The following is a 12535-nucleotide window of genomic DNA, read 5'->3' as shown; positions in this document are numbered from 1 at the left end:
ATAAAGCACACAAACCATGGACAATCCGGGAGAAGCTTTATTTATAGCGACACCTCTGATCGTCTCACCCGAATAGCAAGCGAATTTATCATGATATGACGGTCTCGAAGATTGCATAATGTAACCAGAGCGTCTCTCATCGGTATCGGTAATTACATGGAAAGTCCTCAGCATATGTACTGAACCATGGAGAAATGCGTTATCTCCGATGACCAAGTCTGCAAATGCGACTAAATGCAAAGCCTGTGAAATCTATTGTCATACATGTTATACTGACTAAAAAGCAATTTCAAAAAGGCTGAGAAAATTGGTGTTGTCTTTGATAACTTCTGGAGCGACACCTGTGGCAATTAAAGTACAAGCAGATTGTACCCGATATTAAATTACAAAGTAATGTATTACTACCTATTCATATTATACTCCAATGTATTTTCCGCTAAATACGACAATCCTAGAGTCGTCCATTAAATAGTATATAAATGGATGACTAGCATCGAACGGGTAGATCATTGGCATCATTAGACATTGCGCATTTAATCCTGAAAGTTAATATAATATTTAGGGATTGCAATGCCGAATGAAAATGTCAATACCGGTTTTTCGGTATTTCTTATTGAATACCGGTATTAATACCGGTATTTCATAAACACTAACAAACAGAAGTAGGTGCTTATCAATAAAAATATAGGTACTTATTAAAATCTTTTTAAAATATTATTTTATAGCAAAAACCTACATACATACCTACATTTATTATGTTGACATTTAAAAATATGTATTGATCATAATTGTAGAACTTGTGATTTTTTTAAAATAATTGTAATATATTGATAATTTTAGCAAAAGCCCTCAAAAGTACATCAAGTGCAAAATAAGTCCGACTGCAGGAAAAGCTTCTTAAATTCAACGCTTGTACAGTCATCAATAAATTATAGAATAATTGAACATTTTTGTCACAGATATTTTCTATTTCGAAATAATATTATGATAATTCTTCGCGACAATTACTTTTGATGAAATTTGTTTTATTATTTTTTCACCTCTGTTGGATTCACTCAATATATTTGCATTTTAGTAGCACATAACTTATTATTCATTTTCAAAAACGTGAACGAGTGTGCTTTCTTAATACCGATAATTCCGGTATTTTAGATTTTTAAAACCGGTATTTCGGTATTGATAAATACCGGAATGCCGGTATTGTAATCCCTAATACTATTACACAGGGTTAATTATCTATTAGATCAGAAAAGATCTTTTTTCTTCAACAAAACTTTTAAAAGCTTAGACCAGCTTTTGGATGAAAGGTATATGTGCTGTCTACAATTCACAACATCGATGGACACCAGTCAATTGGACAATATTGTATATTGTGTATAAGTGAATCATTGACGAAGTCATTCTAAAAATCGTTCTTGAATCAATGAATCAATTAATTCTATTTATTCTTTTAAAACAATCTTCTACATAATTATCATTGATAATGACTTATAAATCTCAATCTATATTCAACATCTATTAACAAAAAAGTTTCATGATTACAGTAGACACTATAGCAGAATAAATCAAAGACATAATCGAGAATTAACAATACGTTGTACCGTTATTATAAATTTTATCAATGAACTAAATTAAATGTTTCATAGCGTTGATCAACCATATTTGTTTTGTGTATAACCGCCTTAATGTATATTTAAAAAAATGAATCAAAATTAGTCCTACCTATATAAATTTCACGGGATTCGTAGATTCATAATATACACCCGATCCTCTTTTTGCACGGGGGATACGTACCAAAGACTACAGTGCAAAACAAAACCGTGTAAACAAAGATAAGGTGTCCATATAAAAATGGTAGATAGGTTCCATCACTTAAAATCTACTAGTAATTTTAAATTCTTGAACTTAAAAATAAATCGAATTTATTTATTATTTATACATAAAAATATTTATAAATAAAAATACATAGTTTTCGATTTAAATTAAATTTAGCATAGATAAATATATTCATTCAGTGTCGCTACTTGACAATAAACGTGCCCCTTTACTGCTGTTTTTCGCTGGTGAAAAATCACTCTCATCGCTGGAAATATTTAATGACGCTGACGCCGAAGCACGCGTAACATGTATCGAACCAGAAGTGACTGATTAGTGGCGCCATGTATGTATCTCTGGGCGGCACCTGGTGACAAAATATTATGTATGCACCAATGGCGTGCGGTCCATTGCAATGCAATTTTTTGTTAAATATGTACGTACATACGTATTTTTATTCTTTTTAGTTTTTTTTGAATCAGTCTAAATAAAAAAATATTAAAAATAACCGGTACTTTTTTTAAACTGCGTTATTTCGAAACCGTGCAAAAAGAGAATCGGGTGTATTCAAGTAAAACATAAAGCATGAGGCACACAAGCCCAAAATTGCGGTTAAAATACAAGTGATTAGTCACAAAATTACATTCGTGCGAGCAGTTTTAATCCCACAATTCCCACATATTAAATTTAAATCTTGCCTTATAGAATTGTTATGGATATACATATTTACGTTTAACCGCTTATGTTATTGCATCGTCCATTGAATACAATACCACCGGCATTCTTCAAGGCGAAATAAAATGGACGATCAGCTTGAAACATATGATTTTCCAAGCGCCTTGGCCTTCCACTGCGTTTACTGGAGACTACTACTGCTAGAACAATAATGTGCTTTAGAAAATATTATATCATATGGTGGATTTTCCATTGTATAATGTTAATTTGATCAATTAAAATGGATCGTGGGTCCCAGGTTCAAACCCTGGGTCTGACAAGTACATATATTGTTTTCAGTCAGTCAGAGTATGGACCTAATAGGTTGACCAAGTGGCTGACATCAATTTCTCGTAAAAACAAAATCTGTTAATACAAAACTCCACTCTATGGAGGCCTATTTATTAGGATCGGACATGGTCGAATAATAAAATTTAATATGCACAGAGAATTCACACTTGAAATTTCTATCGCATTTCGCAATTACTTAGGATAGTTATGGATACGAGTGATGAAATGCAATTTTATACTTCACAATACATTAAACCAGTAAATCATAGCACGTGTTATTAATATTTCTAAACCTGTTTATATTGTCTTAAGATGACCTAAAATCTGATTCAATTATTATGACTATGTTGAGACTAATCATGCCGATTGTGAGATATATAGTAGAACTATTGTATTATTATTTATTAACCAAGTAAGGAAAATAATTATTATTTACGTTTTTGTACGTTCCTCATCTTTCCCGTTCAAATGACTGATCTATGGGCGGTAGCATAATTGACCCCTAACTAGTCTCTAAATGTATTACATATTCCTGAACACATATCCATAGACTGTAATTACTCATTAAATACTAACAAATAATTCGAGTAAATTAATAATGTTTAGGAATTAGTTATTAGTATTTAGTGGACAGCTAGTATGCCATTAGAAATATGCGTGACTGTACAATTGAGCAGTATCTTGAGTATTAAGCACCACTCTATATAGACTTAATAATAAATTAGTAAATAATATTCAACCATCCTCCTAGCCCCCCGTATTAAATTAATTTTAATATAAAAATAAATACTTTTATCGAAAGCCCTACTTACTAAAATCGTTGTTTCTGTAGATAAAAATAACCGAAACCAAATAGTTTGCGTTAGATTTTTGAGAAAGGGTTTATCTCCCATGTCATTCTATCTACGACTCGTAACAGTGCCAAATACAGGACAATTAGATAATACAGATCATTTTCTTTAAGTACATCATCGACATAGCATTGTGCTCTCCGAAATGATGCCATCATAAAAAAATCTTTTAACCCAATTATATAAATGAAACAATATACTCTATCTACAACATATTTGAATTCTCATTCACATCGACTAACATAATCAATAGACATTACCTCAATCTATATTCAACGTAAACCGCGAATTTACAATAATATGTATGATTTATTATAAACACTGTCGATGAACTATAAAATGTTTCATTAGTGTTGATAAACTATGTTTGTTTGTGTGTAACTGCCTTAATGTATAACTAAATATTAAAATAAGTCCTATATAGATTTCACGAGATTCTTAGTTAGTCTTTCAAGTACCTATATATAAAAATATTTAAGCCAAGCGATATAATAAATAAAATAATGCGCATAAAGCATGAGACACACTGATCAAATTTTGCGGTCCAGTGGGATGCAAATCCGTTGATGGACCGCAAAATTCCGTTCGTGCGAGCAGGTTTAATTCTATATACTTATTATATTTAAATCTTGCCATATTGAATTGTTATTAATACATTTACGTTCAGTTGATTATATTGCACCGTCCATTAAATACAAGACCAACGTCATGATTCAACAAGGCGAAGTAAAAGGGATGATCGGCGTGGAACCGATATTTCTTAGGCCTTGGCATTGGACGGAGAGGGCCTATGATCACCGCTGCTAAAAATAATCCATAAATAAATTAATAATTATTCTCTACATCTTATAAGTAGGCTCTATCTCAATCTGTATACAAAATCACAGTATTAACGTTGACACGATAAAAGAATAAGTTTATAATAATATATTAATATTGTAGATACCAGTGGCGAAGGGTGACTTTTGGAAAGAGGTAGGCTGTGGAGATCTGATAAAAAGAGCACACTTGTCAGGTATACTTATACGAGAATACTATGATATTTACTAATAATGAATAGGTACACACTAGTAAATGACAACGACACACTAATTCAATGAAACTTCAAAAACTCATTGATGACATAAAAATGAGCGATTTGTTTAAATTACGTATTTTTCCAAACATGTACCTATACTCATCAAAAATCTTTAAATACAATTTATTTTTATTTATAAAAACAATCTATACTTACTTATTTATTAATATTTGATTAAACGCCGTTGAAATTATTAATTATTAATAATTATATAATATTTTTAATTATCTAATTATTAATGATTTTGGACAAAGTGCGCAGTCGTGACAACATTATTATGCGCGAATGTTTAGGCTCTGCGATAGGAGCTTACACTATTTCGTACAAATCAGCAGACTTGCTGAGGTTACGAGACGTAAAGTCCATACGAAAAAAAATCAGAATTATTTCAAACATAATCGGAGATTTATTTACGTCGAGACGTCGCGGCGTTTATTATTTATTTACGGCGCGCTGTGGTATGTTTTTTAATAACTTTGCAGTTGTTTTGTAAACAGTGTAATACTGTAATACATTCCTACATATACGACATCTCTCGTTGGCAAAATAAATTATTTTTATGTAACATAAATAATAATGAAGTGATTAAGTATATAAATATGCCAATATGCAATTAAAAAATATTTTTCTTAAGAAGGTAGGCTTTAAATAATCGCCTAGTATGGAGTCTTCGCCACTGGTAGATACACCAGTAGAAGTTGTCCGCTGAGTGAAGGCGCCACAACATGCCAACATTTTACATAGCATTCAATACTTTTTATACCATGGTGAGTTTAGTTCTAAATTCAAACACCGGACGATTTATGATGGTATATTTATAACAATGTGTTAAATTTTTTAATTATATTTTTTAAAACTAAACATTTTTATTTGCAGTAGTTTGCGAAATGTTTGACCAAAATTCGTCGCGTAATATCATAATCAGTGGCGCACCCAGGGGGGGGGGGCAAGGGGCCCTGGCACCCCCCAAAAATGAAAATTATCAGAATGATTTCAAACATTGAAATTGAAAGCCAATAAACCATACCTTTGGGCTTAGACAAATAAAGACACGGCAAAAAAATGATTTGTAATAATTCTCCAGCACCCTTTTTAGAAAAAATTCTTAGATTTTAATTTCCAACACAAAAATGTCGAAACACTAATGTCAGGTTTTTTTAGAAACCCAATCCCTAATGGAACTGTCAAAAAATTCTCGGTGTCCACCCGAATTCCGGAGTGGTGTAGGTCATGGCTGGGGAGGGCTCTAGCCTGGGAGCCTGGGCTGTGGGGGTCCCGGCGTGTAGGGTTGACCAGATAAGTGAGATAGACACACATCATAAATTAGCTTTAATAGTAAAAAAAAGTCGCGGCACTATTATAGGTACTTCATGGGCATGAACATTTTCAATTACTTATATAATTGTGTAATATATTTTTTGATTATTATGTGTCGATACTTGACAGCTCCATTATTAAAGTAGATGTATTAAAAATCGCCAACAAAACACAATTTGAAAAACGTTAATGTAGTGTTTCACACTGCCTTTAATCTTAGCGGTAAGTAGGGGGGCCGCCAAATATCCTAGCCTGAGGGCCCGTTTCAGGATGTGGGGACCATGGTGTAGGTACACCGAGTGCAATATACAAAAGACCGATAAGCGAGAAATTAGGCTGTGAAAAAGAAAAAGAGCCTATAGGACTAATTTATATTCTCCTCCTTGGGCCCCCCCAATATTAAATCCTGGGTGCGCCACTGATCATAATGGTACCAAGGCAGCATTTTATGCGAGTAGAGCAACTATTGCAGTACTTTTAACATTCAATTTTCAATCCGCGTCTTTCAAATTAAATTCTAGAGGGTGTTATAAATTAAATTAAAATAATTTAAAAGAGGACTTTCCAATACAGAATACAATTAATTAAAATAAAATTTAATAAGCTTTATAATCAAATGAAAGATGTAGCCTTCCCATACTACCACTTAACCATACACCATAATTCAATATATTATTATGTGTTTAACATGCTACAAACGACAATTACTGTGACCAATACTAGAAGTAAAGTATCTACCTAATATTAAACTCGAATAAATTTGCCGCTGAATACGACAGTTCCAGATTTGTCCACCAAATAGTATATAAATGGATGACTTGCATCAAATTTATATTCGATCGTATACTCCTTAAAAGACTCCAAGGTGATGACAATACCTGGAATTAATAACAGCACACAAATTGAATTAACTTTCTAACTCATTAATTAATTAGTATGTCTCCTGTACATGAATAATAATTGTTATATATTATTTAATACCCCTGTTTCAATTTCTCATGTTGTCACTCAGACGTAATAATTTCAGAAACCATTTCTTTTATTCAACGAATAATCCCCATATTTTGAGAATGTAACATTCCACATATTGAACATACATAACTTGAAAACACCTCAAATATATACCCACTAGAAAAAATCATATTTGAAAAAAAAAATGCTCAACGGCATTTGAACCCATATAACAACTGGTATCGCGCCAACTGTGCATTAATCAATTATGCTACGAGCCTCCTATCTTATTAAGACAATTTAAACTAGTAGCTCCTACATGAAATGCTTATCAAATCGCATTATTATTGACTATCGGTTTTTGTGTATTATCAAAGAATATTAATTAACTTAATTACTAACCGACGCCCGGCTTTCGCCAAATATTTTAGTTCTAACGTCTACTTGAACTTACTAACAATTTTTAATAAACCATTTCTTTTGTAACCAATAATTCACAAGATTTTGAGAGTGTAACATTCCATATATTGAACATACATAACTTAAAAAACACCTCATATATATAGTGGGTAATAATGGGTCTAGGACGATTTGGCACCGAACAACTGGACGCTACGGAATTCGAAAATAAATAGACGTTAGGTACTTATATAAAAAAAATATTTAATTTTATTATTTATATTGAAATGATTATATTATGATTTAATAGTTGGTGAGAATGTAAATATGCAGACGTAAATAATGATTTAATCGTGCATATGTTTAAGTGCCAACGAAAAAAGAGTTTTTATTTTATATAAAGCCTTAGGCATGGTAATTCTCAATCCGCAATAAAGAATACATTATGTTGAATTAAAACTACTAAGTAGTAGATAGAAACTGATTAAAATACCTCGTCTACGTTCTGTATACGTGTCTACGACAGTGCGCCGTCCAATTGTCCGGAGTCCAGTTGTCCCATTCCCGTAATAATATATCTGAGGTGTTTTCAAGTTATGTATGTTCAATAATAATTTCAGTTTAAGTGTTAAACACGCATTTAAAACAGAATTCTTCTACAAACACTCACGATTACGTATTATAGAGATGGCCGTATTACTATAGGATACGGTCATCTCTTTCAAATAAGAAAACTCACGGCGAACTGTGCTACGGTGAAATGTAATATGTACAATTTACATATAACCGGATATCACAGGAAGAAGAATTATATATAGATATTATATATAATTCTGTATATGCATGTGCTACGAGATATGCATGTGCAATGTATTAGGGCTAGGCATTAAACAAAACTATTGAAGCAGACTAATATTTTTTTGCGGCATGCTTTCACTATATGTGGCAATTATAAATTAATTAAGCTCACATTGATTTTGGTTGATATCAATAAATTACCATTATACTGATGATATCAATGACACGTAAGTAATCAAACGCCGATGTATTTGCCAGAAAATACGACAGTTCCAGATTTGCCCATCAAATTGTATATGAATGGATGATTGGCATTAAATTCGATGTTTTCAAAGAAAGACATGAATGAATCCATTTCCAAGACGACCTCTGTAAAACAGTAAAAAGTAAAATCATATAAAATAGCACCATCTACATTCTACAGTAATTGCCAGTCATATTAGAAACAACAACAGGTTAACCGGTTAACAGATAGCTTTCACGCATACTCATTATTACCCTACTGCCTTCTTAGTCCAATGCATAATGCGCTGATCTTTCATTGGGGGCAGTGACGTCCCTAGATAAAATGCCGCCCCTAGGCAGCACCAAAAAGCCGCCTCATTATGTATACAGTATTTTTATCATCCCTTCATGAGTACAATATATAAGAAATGTGTTGTATGGATATATTACTAATAAAATATCAGAGAGGCGGCTCTCGTGGTGCAGTGGGTAAGGCCCTGGCCTTCCACCCGAGAGTTCTGGGTTCGATTCCCGGTCATGACAAAAACATTTATGTGTTTTTCTCAAAGCCTGGGCGTTTGTGATTGTTCAAAATTACTAACAACCACCTTGTACGAAAAAGCAAGGGCATGGTTTAATAATGCAAGTACGTCGAAGGGCAACGGAGAGGAGAAAGATATCGCGAACCCAATAAAACCAGTGAGCTGATTTTTTAAATGGAAAGATATTTTCGTTATTACTAAGTTTAGGTAGCTATTTCTATATATTCCAAATATTTCTCCCCGATTTGCCGCCCTTCAAGTAACTGCCGCCCCCAAGCGATGCTCAATCTGCCTACCCCACGGGACCAGGGGTCGGGGATCGATTCACGATGAGGTCACAATATATTTATGTGATTTTCTCAAAGTCTGTGTGTTTGTGATTGTTTCACTTCTATTGCTAACTGTTTCACTACACTACTACCATTGGGCCTTTTATTTTACATACATCGAACATAACGACATCCAGCAATTAAGATAAGGGTTTAAAATATTTAACAGCAAGTAAAAAACATAAAATGTAGCTAAATATTGATTCCTGTATACATATTTTAAAATTGGTATTTTGAATTGGATACGGAAAAAAGAAACCTAAAGAAGAAGATATTACATGTACATATATGCATGTACAATGTATTAGGGTTAGGAATTAAAAAAAAACTATTGAAGAAAAGTCATATTTTTTGCGGCATGCTTTTACTACCTGTGGATATTATAAATTAATTAAGCTCACATTGGTTTTGGATGATATCAATAATCAAACTCCGGAGTATTTGCCGAAAAATACGACAGTTCTAGATTGGTCCATTAAATTGTATATGAATGGATGATTGGCATTAAATTCGATGATTTCAAAGTTAAAAATGAATGACTCTTCTTCCAAGGTGAGCTCTGTAAAATAGTAAAAAATACAATCATATGAAATGGCATAATCTACAACAGCAGTGGCTCTCAGTGGTACAATATATTTAAATGATTTTCTCAAAGTGTGTTTGTGATTGTTTCACTTCTATTACTAACTGTTTCACTACACTACTACCATCGGGCGTTTTATTTTACATACATCGAACATAACGACATCCAGCAATTAAGATAAGGGTTAAAAATATTTAACAGCAAGTAAAAAACATAATATGTAGCTAAATATTGATTCCTGTATACGTATTTTAAAATTAGTACATATTTTGAATTGGAGAAAAGAAACTTAAATTACCTATATACGTACGTAACATATCTAAAACGTAGAATGAATATATTGTATGGGTATAAAGATATTGTGGAATTTTTAGTTGTTTTACACAACTGTTAAAATCATCCCCCATATTACGTCATATTATAGTACGTCATGCTCTATCATAGGGTGAATACAGGGTAAGCAACCACAGCTGGTCAATAACATGAAAAATAAATTATCTGTTACGTCGTGTTGAAAAACAGTTGATAAATTGATTTTTCTGTGCTTCAAAATTGCTAGTCAATAGAAAATTTATTATTGTGCCTGTATTGTTATGTTGGAAGATTAAAAAACTCAAAACGAATGCAGTTCACCACATTGAATAATCTGTTATATTTTCTGTAGTTGACCAACTATGTTTATATATTATATTATAATGTGTGCGCAGCTTTATAATTTTAGTTCCACTTAACATCACAGCATTGATTGTTATAGCATGGTCCTTTACGGTAGAAATATGACGTCACCGGAGACCAAAGTATTAAACTTAATATTTTTAATACAGGTATCTTCCGTTAAATAAAACAATACTTGATTTAAACATCAGCTTGTATATAAATGGATGGTCAACAACAAATTCGTCTGGAACTACAAGCATCCGATCTGAATCAACTACAATTCCTATAAAACAAAATTATAAATAATCATTAAACACTAATTCCAATTCACTTTTCAACTAAACAATCACAGCTTATACAAACATCGTTAGTCAACAATGGAAAAACTGTGTTTTTTTTTTTACTGTGTATGCAATTTCTGTTGGAAATCGTTAACGAAGACCTTCACGCACTGTCAACCAAATCAGCATTTAAGCACGTGGTTGCGGCAACCATGGTTGCAGGAGACCAGTCGACATTGCGTAAGCGGCCTAACTGTCTACTTATAATGCATTCGACTATGTATTGTAATTTTTATGAAACTCACCAAGCCAATGGAGATATAAATGAAAAAGTTCACAGGAAGTGTTAAATTCGCGAGGGGTTCTCAACCCATATAGAACCGAGGTACTGAAATGTGTCCCTTTCGTTATCTAGGTCAGTACTTCTCAAACTGGGGGACCTGGAGCTTCTGCCAGGGAGCCGCAAAATATTTCAGTATTTTAAGAAAAACTCATAAAAACGTGATTAATATCTCGCATTAAACAGAGCAACTTCTTTGCAATACAACTCCATGAATCTACTGATATTGCAAACTACGCACAGTTAACGGTTTTTGTAAGATGACAGTGTGATTCCTAAATTCATGACGATTTGCCTTTCTGTAGGGAACTTTTGGCGACACCAAATGGAATAGATTCACCATAATCTAGAAAATCATGATAAAAATGTACATATTATAATAATAATTAATGGTAAGTTAAGTACTGATGGTCAGTAAAGAATAAAATTTTAGGGAAGGGGAGCCGTGGTATAAAAAAGTTTGAAAAGCACTGATTTAGGTAAATACATCGACGGCATATATATTTTTTTAATTTTATCTAAAAACCCACTAAGTACAATGAATCGATTATCGAAAATTTCAGATTGATAGAATAAGATAGATGGGTAGATTGAATGCTGTTGAGCAATCCGCCACAACACATTTATCGTTGATTCAGTTGACGCGCCGCTCAAAAAATTGACGCGTGCGTCATCGCCTCCTGTAAACGTTTTATGTAGTGAAAGTATTAACTTATAAAAACGGCGTGGTTCGATTTTTGGTTTTAGTTCTTTATTTCCCAATTATTGTGATCGTAACTAGAGATAACATTCAAGTGCAGTGTAGTTACGAGCGAACGTGTTTCTATTCACCATGAGAATGAAGACGTCAGCAGAGACTACTATGTTAGGCACCCGTCAGATATTTGCCGTTAAATACAATAACATTTGATCTGGTTGATTTCAAATAGTAGATGAATGGATGATCGGCTTGGAATGTGATTGAAATTTCATCATAATACCCAGAGTCACCTGCTGCAATTACTATTGCTGTAAAATAAAGATTTAAAAAGACATTAATTTAACTTAATTTCATTCTTGCTACTGTTTTTTTTACTTTCTACCTATGGCCTTTTTCAGATGGCGTGATTCGATTCGCGCGTAAAAATTCGCGACCATTCCAAGCACCGGTGACCTCATTGAGTTGTCCACGTGCACTCGCGGCGAGCCACGCGTCATCTGGACAAGCTCTATACTCATAGTAATTAAATCTCCATGGATTTGCATAACAATCTACATACTTATTTGAAAAATCACATTTTGTCCAAATTTAATGCATGACGCTTATATAAACACGGTGATTACGAAATGGTTGTTGCTCACAAACTATTAATTAATATATCAAT

The 12535-nt window shown here is 32.9% G+C and overlaps 1 protein-coding gene across 46 annotated transcripts in view; it reads right to left on the bottom strand.

Moving 5' to 3' along the window:
- The window catches only part of LOC147069105 (alaserpin-like), a 169768-nt gene that overhangs the window by 32929 nt on the left and 124304 nt on the right, over positions 1 to 12535 (bottom strand). For 2 of the 46 annotated variants that reach the window (XM_085951328.1, XM_085951353.1), the window contains exon 9: positions 10661 to 10833. The exons of 39 other annotated variants lie outside the window; for them this stretch is intronic. In XM_085951328.1, the coding sequence (XP_085807454.1) occupies positions 10709 to 10833 (125 nt within the window). In that variant the 3' untranslated portion in view covers positions 10661 to 10708. Of the gene's footprint in view, positions 1 to 2545; positions 2691 to 8415; positions 8584 to 10660; positions 10834 to 12535 lie in introns of all 46 variants that reach the window. 5 more of the 46 variants (XM_085951324.1, XM_085951349.1, XM_085951316.1 and 2 more) reach the window with 3 other exon arrangements.

Source organism: Rhyacophila brunnea, unplaced genomic scaffold, assembly GCF_057557595.1.
Source record: "Rhyacophila brunnea isolate RB1 unplaced genomic scaffold, BYU_Rbru_1.0 scaffold_24, whole genome shotgun sequence".
In the NCBI taxonomy this organism is placed as follows: domain Eukaryota; kingdom Metazoa; phylum Arthropoda; class Insecta; order Trichoptera; family Rhyacophilidae; genus Rhyacophila; species Rhyacophila brunnea.
This window is presented reverse-complemented; position numbering and strand designations above follow the sequence as displayed.